Raw genomic sequence first — 14,452 nt, forward strand, 5'->3', positions numbered from 1 at the left:
TAATGAATCAGGCCTTAATAAACAGCTAGGTATGTTATTAACTGCCAAGGCTAAGACACAAAGCCATCTTCTTTAGGATTCTTTATGTTTGTCAGACCATCACTCTTCTAAGTTTAAATCTTCGACTTCCTTGGATAATGTCAGTATTCTTTTACCTTCCCCTTGTAAGGAAGAAAATTGGTTTACCTCCATGTGCAAACATGAGTTCACACTCCCACAAACTTGCTCAAATTTTTAATCACCATTTCACTGGCATTGAGGTCATTCACCCAGATATTATAAAGTTTGATTTTAGTTTGAATGTTTTTATTCTAAAGAAGAAAAGAACATTTGCACTCATCACTATGAACCAAAAGTTATAAATTGTGAAATAAGTAGATCAGGGTCATATAATAGAAAACATAGAACTTGAGTAACCATGATACTGCTTTGCAATTAGAGGAAACAGTGAGCCTCATCTTAAGAAGAGACAGATCATGCACTGCAGCCCAATATTTGGAGGTTATGTACCAACTTTATATATGTCAGTTAGATTTCATTTCCCAGTCGAACTAGCTGGCACAAACCAAGAGTCAGTCCCTGGACAGAGCCAACCCCTGACATTATTAATGATACTCTGCTGTGCTTGAAGACAGAAGCCTAACTTTGTTGTCCTCTGAGAGGCTCTGCTAAAAACAGGTTGAAAAAATGTTGAAAAAATGAAAAAAATAAAAAAGAAAATAAAAAATGTTGAGACTCACAGCCAAACATTCGGTGATAATAGGGAGTTTTGTGGAACAGTTGGAGGAAGGAGAAATGGACTTGAGGTGACAGGAGCTCCAGAAAAAGACCAAAATTTCCAGCTAAGGAGGGTACAGAGAGGCTTGCTGAGACTGAGGAAACAACCAAGGACAATGAGTGAACTGGACATATGCCAAATACACATATGTAGATGATGGACAGATCAGGCTTCATGTGGGTCCTCTAGGAAGAAGTACAGGGGCTGTTACTGACATGGATTTTGACGCCAGAGTTTTGAACACTTCCTCCTTGTGGGACTATCTTTCCAGGACCCAGAGGAAGAGAACAGGCTCAGTCCTGATGCAACTTTGTGATCTCAGTGCATGGGAAGGTGGTCTCCACTAATCTGAGGCATAACTGAGAGGGAATGGAGAAAGGCAGGAAGGGTAGGACTGGAACGAGAGTAAGGATGGCATGTACAATCAGGATAAAAGTTGAATAAATCAATTAATTTAACACATAATATTCATGATATATGACCTTACGGATATGATTGCTCCCTGATCTTTTGAAGAGAATTTTTGTCTGGCCTTAATAAAATGATGTAGCACTTGGGAACAAAGATGCATCCCAGCATGCCTGCACTCGATGCCAAGATGGAAAAGATCTCCACAGCCACCATGACCTTGCCCTTGGTGCTATGGTAGACAGGGAGGAAAGTAATCCAAACAGTGCAAAACACCAGCATGCTGAATGTCAAGAACTTGGCTTCATTGAATGTGTCAGGCAGGTTCCTGGCCAAGAAAGCCACAGTGAAGCTTCCGAGGGCCAGACAACCTAAGTATCCTAGGACACAGTAAAATGCTATAACAGAACCCTTGTGGCAGATAATAATAATCTGGCCATGCTCAGAGTGTGCATCAGTATTAACAGAGGGAGGAGAAGCTCCTAGCCAGATTGAACAGAGAATAATTTGGATGAGTGTACAGAAAGGAATGATGTAGTTAAGTGTTCCTGAAACCAGAATGAATCTCATCCTTCGTGCAGGAGCTGTGACTTTGAAAGCCAGAACCACTGTGATTGTTTTGGCCAACACACTGGAAATAGCCACAGTGAATACAATCCCAAATGTGATTTGCTGCAGGATGCAGGAGACTGAGTTTGGAAGGCCAATGAAGAGCAAGGAGCAGAGGAAACAGAACATGAGTGACACGAGTAAGATGTAGCTGAGAGCACGGTTATTGGCCTTCACGATGGCTGTGTCATTGTGCTTCAAAAATACCCCAAGAATCAGAGCTGTGAAGGCAGAGAAGCACAAGGCCATTAAGGCCAGAGCCATCCCTAAGGGGTCTTCAAAGCTCAAAAACATCACAGCTTTGTGGATGCAGTTATTCTGCTCTGTGTTGGCATACTGGTCCTCTGGACACTTCACACACAGATCCATGTCTGAATGAGAAAGGACATATTCGTTAGAACAGCTTCACCAATTTATGGACAAGACATTTCAGTAAGTCTCTTGAAGATGATTTGCAATACCTACATTTTATTCCTGATAATATAATTGAAGGACATTGCTGTACAGCAAAGCATATATTTATTAATTCTTATATTCTCTGAGAACAAAACTGAACCATCATTTGTCTATTTAACTGTGTTGATGAGAACATTTACTTATTTTTCATAAAGCACAGATTTCTTACATTATTTGGAAAGCTATCATGAGATGACTTACTCTGGTAAATTCATAAAATCAAAAATTAACCACAGAATGGTTGAGTGTGTTTTAAAATCACCAACCTTATACATTCATTGTCTCATAAGTTCATTGACTATTTAATTAAAGCTGTCTTTAAGGGAGTTGGAGACTGTGTTCTACTTGGACAAGATCTGTCATAGCTTTTCTTTTTCCATATGACCAATCTGAACTTATTGATATAAAAGGAATAGTAAAGAACTTATCAGGGTTATGTGTGTGTGTGTGTGTGTGTGTGTGTGTGTGTGTGTGTGTGTGTGTGTGTGTGTGTTTCCATATGAAATAAACAGGTGATCTCATAAATTTGGAAATAATTTAATTTATATGAGAGAAGTAGGAATGTGAGTGTGAGAAGTAAAATTTATATTAATGTAGTGTTAATAATTGAAAAATGTAAAAATAATTAATATGTCCTTATTTATGTTGTCATCCGGCTGTGTAAAGAACTCTTCAATCTAGTTGATGAAAAGCACTAGGTGTCTACTGAAGATAGATACCTCTAAAACTGAGCACTACAAAGCCCTTCATCTTGATCTCATCTTCGTGGGAAACATTCTGCACATTCCTACTTCCCTAATTCCAATCTGTATGACACACAGACTCTGAATATACTCTGGGATAAAATATATATTGATAAACATCATAAACAAAATGAAATAAGTACCATTAAGCAAGAGTTGTGGCCCAGATTTTTTTGTGTGTGTAGAACAAAATACATCATTCACAATGTGCTTTTCCCAAATGGCGTCCTCAGGAAACTTGATAGCAATTGTATTGATTCAATTGATAATTCAGAGACTTATGTTGTGCTTTCAGATTTAAAAATCATTTTATGTAAAACAATAGATTTCTGGACAACTATAATTTGTTAATTTGCTTGAAAAGCTAGAAAGTTGTCTTAACAATGAAGAGAATGTTCTGCTCCTTCATTAAACCTGTGTTCACTTCCAGAACCCATGTGAGGTGGTTAACAACTGCCTGCAAGTATAACTATAGCTTTCTTAGTTGCCTCTCATCTGCATCTGCTCTTGAGGACATATATCCTCCCAACTCACACATAACATTAATAAAGAAATAATAAAATTTTTTGTAGTTATTGATGTAACTACAACTACTTATTGTTAATTTAATGTTTAAGACAATTTTATTACAGTCTGTTTAATACTTTTGCAGTACATTGGAATGCATAAATGTCAGAAGCCGTTTTCTAGGCTTTTGACTCCTCTTGCTTTAAGGTTCCTGGGGATGAAGTACAATCATCATTCTTAGTGTCAAAAGATTTAAATGTTGAGCCATCTCACTGTCCAGAAGTATGTTTTCAAACTTCCATTTCCTTACCAAGTATGAAGGCAAAGGGTGAGAAAAACTATTCATTGGCCATTTGCATTTAGCCAAGCATAAACATATAATCATTTGATTAAAGGGGCTCTGTAGGTGGCAATAAAACTTTAATATTTGTGACTAATTGTTTTCAACACAAAACCACTCTAATTTATTATTTCATGAAATTTTCAATTGGGTGCTGTATATAAAATATTTTATAAGACCCTTTATATTTTGGAGATTATGTGTCAACACTTACCCCTACTTTATTAGAAACAAATTACCACAGACACTTGAAAATGGGCTTTAGATATTATATGAATTCTCTCTCTTACATATCAGTTTCTGATAATTTTATAGGTACTATTTTTTTTACCTCTATGCTAATTTTCCTAAGGATACAGATATGGTTTCCCCACCCCAATACCCAATCCAGGCAATCTTTTGACCTAACTGTTCTGCATGGTGCTATGAACATACATGGTGTGCATAGATATATGTAGGGAGACATACATATGTTCAAAAAGAATATGTGCATATTTGAAAGATTAATGACTGGAATGTTTAGTACATGTAGTTATAGAGATTAATCACAAGGAAAGATCTTGTCTAGAATTGCTCACACTGCAGTTTGATTATGAAAATTTTTTCATTGAGAAAATGTCATCTGACATAAATTTTCAATGGATCAAAATGTAGGTCTAGGCATAAGGTTTTGTTAATCTTTCTACTTTTATAAAGAATAATGGAGGAAATTGTATATTTTATTTTTGCAGTTGCTTTTTAGACTCCCTCAGCATTGTGTGTGTGTGTCTGTGTGTGTGTGTGTGTGTGTGTGTGTGAGTGTGTGTGTGTGTGTGTGTGTGTGTGTGAGTGTGTGTGTGTGTGAGTGTGTGTGTGTGTGTGTGTGTGTGTGTGTGTGTGTGTGTGTGTGTAGAGGATTACCATTGTGAAGGCTTTACCACAGCAGCACACACTCACTTGTTCCATTAGAAATTTCATTTTCTGGGCAGTGGATACAAATAAAGCAGCAGGCTGACATTCCCTCCTGCCTGAATTGTCTGAATCCAGGACCACAATCAGCACTGCATACAGAGGGTAGCATCTGAGAAATTAATATACATGCTAATATCAGGAGTTTTATCTACTTCTGCCATAACTATATTGTATTAGTATGTTAATGTATCAATAAGATTATTTTATACACAGAAACTGAGGGAACACATTTCACTTAGCACTTTGTGTAACGCCAAACATATGAATCTATTTAAACAAATGGATGAAAAGTTGAGATTATTACCAAATCTTAGCAATCCAAGAAAAGAGAACTTTCAGTTTACTTTGTGCAAACAGGACAGAAATTGTAACCTGGTTTTCTAGTTAATTTTCATTGAGCTGACACAAATAACAGTGAAATGACAAGATTAGGGGAATCTTAATTGAGAAATTCTCTCTAACAGACTAGCCTCTTTTCATATCTCTGAGGCATTTTATTAATTGGTATGCATTGGAGGAATGCCTAGTTTACTATGAAAAATACTGTCCCTAGGCAAGTATGCATGAGAAATAAAATAGACCAAGCCAGTAAGCAATGCTCCTTCAGGGTCTATGCTCTAGTTTCAGTCTCCAAATTCCTTCCTTATCTTCCCTTGACTGTAATCAATGAACCAAATCAATCATTTTTCCTCATTTTGACATGGTCAATGCTTAATCACAGCAATGATTTAACAAGTTATGAGTAAAGCAAATCTGAAACAGGTGAACTACCTACTCAATCTCAGATAACAAACATATCCTCCAATAAATTAAGACTGCAAATATGACAAACTGAGTGTAAAGATAGTGAGAATGTGTGAAAATACAGACCCTGGTGTGTTGCTAGTGACAAAGTGCTGAGATGATGTGTAGGAAGCTAGAATTTGAATTGTTTCTGGAAATGAGAAGACTTTACAGAGCCTGTGAGTACTGGGAGAACCTGAGTACGACTTAGTTTGTGTAAAGTTAGTTAATGATTAGTTAAGTTAAAAGAAAAATGTATTAGCATTATACTGAACCTGATGAGGGGACTGTATATGCTACATCAGAAATTTGCTGATTCCTACAGGCTCACTTTGAATCCTTAATTCAGTATTAAGGTCTACGTGAAAACCACAGTCGCTCAGGCACAGTCTAATCTCATATTCTCCCCAGACACAGTTAACTAAAGCTCTTCCTGTGGAAGAGAAAAGGGTCTCATTATGTAGCACTGGGATACCTCAACTCACTATGTAGGACAGGGAACATTTCCTTCTCTCTTTTTGCATATATTTTTGTGAGGACCACAATTGAGCCATGCTAAATTCAGCCATGTTAGAAATTCTGTGCTTAGGCTGCAGGCTGTGCCCTTTGAGTTGTTGACCCTTGCTCAAGGAAGTCTTGTGTTCTAGGCTATCTTTGGATTATCTACCTTTGCAAGAAATAAGGAAGTCCATACAGGGAACTACCCAGAGGATTAAGCAAGTTCTAACAGGGAGCTATTCAGGAGATTGTGTTCTTGTCTGGGGGCTAGGGAAAGTGGGATCTTGTTGACCTTGCTATATAAAATCTTACTCCTCAGCATTAAAGAGAGTCTTGATCAGAAATTTCCAGACTTGTCTCAATTTTCTTGCATCTCTCTCCCCATTTTCAATCCCCACTCCCTCTTTCAGGTGAACCCTGGTTCGATTCGTTCCATGGGCCAGGACATATTTTCACATTTATTTTGGTACTTGGTAAGATTCTAATGACAATTTTGAAGAAGAGTGGAGACAGTGCATATTGCTGTTCACATTCTGTTCAATTTGTTAAGGCTCTTCAAAATCTTTTTCAAAGATTTCCATAAGTGCGAAAATCACCATAGAGTAATAAGAATGGTACCTCAAGATTATTGCTCATATTATAGAGATAATATCTATGAATCTTCAAACATCGTTTTATGTTCATATTAAAAACAAAACAGGTTCTAATAAAATAAAAAACTGTACACATTGCATGATTAAATTCAATAAAAAATTAATAATAATGTCACATCAAAATAGTAAAAATACATGATATAGGAGGCTAGAAATAGGTTCCTTATGTCACAGTTTATTTCATTTCACTAAGTTACAAAATGCATAAATGCAAATTAGTACAGTTATGTCAAACTTACCTGTCTACTTCCTGAGGCCCACTCTAGCATGTCTTCAGAAAAATGGAGCTGTTGTCCATGTGGAAAATAGGGGCTAAACTTTCCTATCTTCACCTTAAGTCCAGCACCATTGGGGGAATTCCTAATGTGATAGATGTCACACTCTTTCTGGTTCATATTCACTTTGTCACCAACAGCATTAGTGAAGTGGCTCTTTCTCAGCAAGGAGTGCATCTGAAAGACAGGAATAATTCTACACTCAATAAACCTTTCCTTGATGAAAGAAAACATTCTGATTTCCTATGAAAGACAATTTGTTAAAGGAGTCTGGATGGAAATCTTAATGAGAGTGAAATGATATATTAACTTATCATAACATTTGCTGAATTTAATTCTCTTAAAGCAACCTAAAAAAGAAAAGCTTAGACATACATGTATTCATCAAAGATGTACAACACACAAATATGTGTATACAAAGACCTACATCCATACATAGATGCACACATAATATATCAACACACATTTACTTACACACACATCAACATAATGACCAAACAGAGATGAACATATGGACACAAACACACACAAATACAGAAATGAACAAAACACATACATAGGCACACACATGTATGCACAGACATATAAACACAAAAAGACACGATGGAATACAAACACCTACACAGATATATTGACTCATACACAGATTCATCCTCACAACATTCAAAGACAGACAGACACACACACTCACACAGCAACACAGATATACATATGTGCAATCGACTACACAGAAACACGCAAAACATAGAGTGAGGAACATGCAGACACATGCACTGACATATACCCTCAGACAATACACAAAGACAAAAACAAACAGGCACTGAAATATAGTCCAATTTATGTTCACTTTTACAGGCAGACACACAGACACACAGAGTCAGTTGGCCAGAAACAGACATGCATATATATATATATATATATATATATATATATATATATATATGTGTGTGTGTGTGTGTGTGTGTGTGTGTGTGTGTGTGTATGTTTGTGTGTACAAATGTACAGTGAGAAATCTACATTCAAGCACATTAACATACATGTATGTACTGAACTGATTCACAGCAGTATTCTCTGTATAGTTACACTCAGCCTGTGAGGAAGGTCCTCAGAGACTGATGGTTAGACAGAATCAATTGATAAAACATGAGAAATGCATTGTAGTACCTATTACCTCAAATTTTACAGTGAATGAAAAACACTCATCTTCTCATCATTTATAGCAATAATGAGGAAATTCCAATTATGTCTACAGTATTTAAAAAGGTGTGATTATATGGAGGTGCTCTATTACAAAATCACTGATATTCATCAATAGTGTCTCCCACTTCAGTGCCTTTATATTGGAGATATATAAAAATCGCTAGACTAACTTTGTCAGGATCAGTTTACAATCATAGATTTTTGGGTGGAATACTTCCTAGTCCATTTCTACCCATTTGGGAAATCTGAGAGACTCATAAAAGAGTATTATTTACACAATAATCATCCAAGAAGAAACACTACCTTCAAGCAGTGATAATCTGGTTCTTTCCCCTTGTCAATTAGATGATTGTTTACCAGGTGAGGAAACATATCAGGAATGACATGGGCCACAAAATACACAGCATTGTATATTTCATAATTGCTATCACTAAAGGCCATGTCAAAAGTCTGTGCCATTAGCCATTCCGATGAGGCATTGGATGAGCAGTTCTTCATTGTCTTACAGTTAGATGCTGAAGCTTCGCAGTTAAAATCCATCCACTCCTGGCTTGCCAGATATTTATCTGAGTATTTGAGAGGGTTCACTGTCTGCACAAAGTTTTTAAAACCAGAAATCTTACCATGATAATGTGCAAAAGCAAGAATCCCATGGAAGAAGTCAAGTGTGGAGTCTCCCTCTCCTGTAGTCACATCCCACTGTGATGTGGTGATCCATATTCTCTGTATCCCTTCAGATTCCCAACTTCTAAAACTCAAACCTAGAGTACTGTCTGAGCTGCCATAAATGATAACAACATTTGCAGACGATGTCATGATTTGGTTGTAATACACTTCAGCTCTTGACATGTATAACTGCATATTGACAGGGATTACACTCATGAAGGCAAAGCAGATTCTATTTTTTTCCATCTCTCTTCTCAAATATGAGAGAAATTGGATGGCCTGATCATTGTCTGAGATGGCTAGACCGACCCAGTTCCAGCTGTAGTAAAGTAAGAAGGAGACCATGGCCAAGGCAAGTGATGTATCCTCATGGGCCATCTGATGCAGGCAGGGAAATTGTACATGGTCATTCAGGACAGGATGAAAAGTGCCATAAGTAAGTTGAAGTACCTAGGCCACAGGGAGGAGCATGAGGCAGAATGCCTTCCTAAGAACTTGTAAACATATTCCTATCTGTAATAGTTCTATAAATCCCCCTTACTTGTGACTTCTCTCCTTATCTTTATTTCATACAAATGAATATAGGATCCCCATCAAGTCTCTGAATAAAACCATTTAACTGCATACATTGAAAAATGACCAGTAAGACAAGTCTCGTACTTGCACCCTTCTTAACACCTTGTTAATGCCACCAGCAGAGACACAATTTCATTAATTTTAACCACACAAACATCTCACCTTATCATATTTGAAGCTGGAAAAAAATGTGTGAAATATCGCAGATGTTTCATAGTTTGGTCCTGTAAGCACTATTTTACCTTTTACCTTATGGCCACAGTCATAATTAGGAAAACTATTTTGACTTTCTTCAAAAAAATGAAGGATATCATATATTTTTGACCTGCTTAGACATTGCGGTAAATTAAATATTAAAGATGTATTTGGTAGAAGATCAGGGTTTCTGTTGACTTCATCCATTGAGAAAGCCAAGGCCAGAGCAAACTTTTGGTTTTCATCTTCTCTTCTATAAAGGTGTAAAATATTTATTATAGATAACGGTCTACAAGGATCATTTGAAATCAATACAATGGCTATGCAGTGCTTGATTAATTTGTCTGCACCTCTAAGTTTGAAGCAAACATTCATTGTAATGAGGTTGGGATGACATAGGAATCTGGAATCTTGGAAAAGCTATACATGTTTATGTGAGTTCATCTCACCAAAATAAGCATTTTCAAGAGAAGGCATTATCCACCTGTGGTTGTTGAGTGCTTGTTCAGAAGGTAAAGATAAGGGAACACTATGTTCAAACTTCAAATCTGATCATGTATTCATTTTTTAGTCATTCAGAAATGTCAAAAAGCACATGATGTGTGACTCCCTGAGTTTCTCATATTTCCTTATGAAATTAACTGAATTGGCTGTGGTAGTGAATGAGTGACTGTTGAATGAATGGACAGATTGTTTCTTGGGCCAGATTTGGCTCCTGTACTAAAAATTGATTATAATTAGTGGTCATATATTAAAAATATTCCCGCACATCCATCTTCATATTTTTCTTAATCCTGTAGATTATTTTTAGAGGCAGAATAATTTTTAATAACTTCACACATCACAGATGCGTTTTTTAAAAAATGTATGTTTGACTTTTGAAATCAATCAATCCCCTTCTCAGAAAACTCAATAACCAACAGTACAATATCTGGGGACAACCCATGGACACTTTCTCAACTATGGTCATAACAGCTTTATTCATAACAGAATCCAAAAAAACTATATATATATATTGGATATATATATGCACCAAACAAAGAATAGATAATAAAACTATGCTACATTTATACAATGATATACTACTTAGATCCTAAAACCAAGAAAATCACAAAATTTACAGGTTAGTAGTTGTAACTCGAAAAGATCATCCTGAATGGTAATCCAACCAAAAAGGACACACATGGTATGTACTAATTTAGCCACATAGTACAGGATAAACTTATTAGAACTCACAGACCCAAAGAAAATAAGTAAGAAGGAGGGGCCAAGAGAGAATGCTTAATTCTCACTCAGAAGCATAAATGGAATAGACAGCCAAAAAAGTTGAAGATAGGGTTCAAGGTAGGAAAGGGAGCACAGAGAGAAATGAAGGTGGATGTCAGACTTGCGGCAGCTGTTGCAGGAGGACAGAAGTCCTCAAGGGATGGGAGAAAGTGGGTATAGACATCTGTCTGTCAAGATGGAGTACTAAGACAGGGTAGGTTCTAGGATAACATCGAAGGTGACTTTAGCTGAGTTTCCTAGTTGAGGGTCATGGGACATAGAGGACATCCTCTAACTAGATTGAACTCCGAGTTGAGGGAGGAGGACAGCAATCTACACACAATAACTTTGGTGCAAATTTTACCCTCCCTACAAGACATGCAGTAATAAATATGGAGCAGAAATTGAGAAAATGTCCATCCAGTGCTGAGTCAAAACTGAGACACAGCCATCAGTGAATCAAAACAGATTCTGAGAATCACAGCTAAATGTTGGCCAAAGTGTTGGAAGTCTTGTGGAAAAGCAAGGGAGGATAAGGATAAAAGGACAAAGGAGGGACATGAGCTCCACAAGAAAAACAACAGTGTCAACTCATGAGGGAAACAAAATGTCTTGTGGACACTGACTCACCAACCAAGAGCCATGCATAGACTGGACCTAGGACCCATAAACAGATGTAGAAAATGGGCATCTCAGGCTTCATGTCAATCCGCTGGTGTGGGTACTCTGGGCTGCATCTGACTTGAGCTCTGTTGCCTGTTTTCTAACTCTTTCCCCGGGTGGAGCTTCATTGTCAGGCCACAAGAGAAGAGGACACATTCAGTCCTGATGTGATTGATTAGTTGGGATGGGTTGGTAGTGCAGCTTCCTTCTCTGAAGAACAGAGATTGATATAAAGTGGAAGGAAGGAGAGTGGGACCAAGAGTAGAGGAGGTAAGAGGCTTTGATTGAAGGTAAAATAAATGAATAAATATATTAATTAAAAGGATGTATGTGTGGATGAATCCCTGTGTCTAAACATTAGCAATGCTCATTTATGCTATAGTAATGTAACTGATGCCACAATTTTGAATGAGGTTTTGCTCTAGACTACATCTTCATAGCCACAGGAATAAACCTTCTCCAGACATGCATGCACAGATTAAGTGCATGCACAAATATCCCAGGGTCATTCACTTACTTTATTTCTAAAAAAGCATATGTGATGCACATTTGATAGATAGTGTATTTTCTGTTATCAAAAGCATATTTTGACCATACTTCCAGTTATACTATCAGAACACTAGCATCCTACTGAGAATTAGATTCATCTGAAAATTACAGAAAGATTTCTTTGTGCCAACATTACATATTTGTAAAATAGAATATAAAGAGTAAAGCATAAGATAAATCTTTTTGATATCCTTTTAATAAAGATGAGCAAAAATTAATTTGGTATATAAGATCTTTTTTGTTTCTCTTTATGGGAAGAATAATCTCTCCTGACTTTTCCTAGTAATTTCGTATCATCTAAGAACAAACATCAGACACAATCCCTCATTCTTAATGATTCATTCAGATTTAAATATAATTAGTTTTCCACTTAGAAATTGGTTCTTTGTGGTATCATTGTCTATAAAGTAGCCCATTCTGAAATAACCTTTATTACCATACAGAAAATTGATATTGAAATTTTCAATGGGACACAATATGATTTTGAGACTAGAGTTTGTGTGGCTCAAATACTAACTCATGCATGCTAAACATAAGAAACACTAGTTGCTTCAGCTGTCAGAGTAGACTAGTAGCATAAAGTGCTGTGCTTGAAAAGAACTAACAGAAACCCATAAATCCAAAATGTGTACAGTAACCACATGGCAAAATATGCAATTGTACTTAGTAAATTAATGAAAGAGAAACATAAGTGGCAAGTGTGATAAAAGTGTCAGAAAATAAGCAACTTAGACATAAAAAGGAGGCATATAATTTTTAAATAAATAAGATGAGCTGCTGGGAAATTCCTCCAATCCAATTTTCAGCCACTGTCAACTAGACATGCTATAAATGCAATTCTGTCTAGTGACAAGGAAAGTAAATTGTCACAACTAGTAGTGATACCCTCACTTTTCAAGTATAAAATATACAGTCTAAATATTCCTTCTTAATGTTAAAGAGAGAGTAAAGAACTGGGATTTATAATACATAAAAGTCAGTGGTTGCATATGTATACAAGTTACGATGGTAATATAAGGGCTAGTTTAAGTTCACATTAGACAGAAATCCTACTTACATTCTTGATGCAGGTTCAGAAGTCATAGTGTTACCACATCCAGAGAATTTCAGAGAAGAACTGAACATCTGTGTGAAAGCTCTCTGTACCTAGGTGTAGTCCAAACATTAGAGTCCCCAGCACAGGTACTGGTAGCTACACACTGACAGAAAAGTTATCTGTACCTTCTCAGATTGAAATTTATTGAAATAGTATGGGAGAATTTTTTTAATAAAGCACTGAATAGTGTGCTTTGGAAACTGTCAAAAGGAGGGCTAAGCCTGGGGATCACGGTAAAGATTCCTGTGTTCACTCAGTGTCTAGCCTTGAAATCAGAAGGCTAACTAGAAGAAACATAAAATACTCTGTGGACCAAATTAAAGTCATAAAATAGCATTGAATTTATAACAGAATTCAGAGTTGTTTAATGGTGAACACATTGGAAAAACAAGACAGAGTATTCAAAGCATTGTTCGGTGTCTCATCTTTACACTTCTCCTGAAATACTTGTGCAGAAATCTACATGATAAAATATACAAAGGCACTTACAGCATATCCAGAATGTTGCTAAAATAGTCTTTCTTCACTTGCCCTTGCACTGCGTGAAGAGTGATGACACAAGCTGTCATAAAGTTGCCACCCTCTTTTTCATTCCGCCTCATTCTCCAAAAGCAATTGGAAGGAATAGAACTGGCCACGAGAACCGCCATGTTCAGAAGCAAGTATAACAAAGACAAAGTTAACATCTTTGTACTAGTGTAAACCTGTGTGTTATGGATTATGAAGTGTCATGCATATCAGCCTATCAGATGGGCACCCATGTGTTCCTACTTTCTTTTATATTTCTGGACAATGTAAAGTCTACTTGCGCATTCATGTTTCGTTTTCTCCCCAAGGCCTTTTCTCATTCTTGGAGGAATCTTCCCTGGGGCTTGTCATCTGAGGTCCACAGTCCATGTGATAAACATGATTGATAAATATATATCACAATAGTTCTGTCTCTGGTTCCATGACATCATTCATGTTTGCAGCAGTAAGATCCCTAAGCAGAGACACTTTTATTAAAATTTAGTCTCAGAGCTATATTAAAAATATGTTTGTGTGATACCACTAAAAACTATGTCACTAGACGTTTTTTAGATGATTCACAGTGAAACATAAGTTATTGATTCAGGAGTGACACACTGTTGAGTCTTGCTATATCCAAAAATCATCCACCGACTCACAAAATGGCAGATAATTTGCATGTTAAATATTGATTTTTTAAATGGTAAACAAGATCTAGAGAGAATTCCAGATG

The 14,452-nt window shown here is 36.6% G+C and overlaps 1 protein-coding gene across 1 annotated transcript; it reads right to left on the bottom strand.

Moving 5' to 3' along the window:
• Positions 1 to 1,261: 1,261 nt before the first annotated feature.
• LOC311590770 (vomeronasal type-2 receptor 116-like) lies at positions 1,262 to 13,862 on the bottom strand (the record flags this gene model as incomplete). The annotated part of the gene is made up of 6 exons (XM_084770031.1): positions 1,262 to 2,166; positions 4,778 to 4,901; positions 6,966 to 7,178; positions 8,505 to 9,317; positions 9,693 to 9,891; positions 13,702 to 13,862. The coding sequence occupies 6 exons, from the start codon at positions 13,860 to 13,862 to the stop codon at positions 1,262 to 1,264; spliced, it is 2,415 nt and encodes an 804-aa protein (XP_084626157.1).
• Positions 13,863 to 14,452: the final 590 nt, after the last annotated feature.

This window comes from Acomys minous (genome assembly GCF_964271855.1).
Source record: "Acomys minous genome assembly, chromosome: 20".
Classification (NCBI taxonomy): Eukaryota; Metazoa; Chordata; class Mammalia; order Rodentia; family Muridae; genus Acomys; species Acomys minous.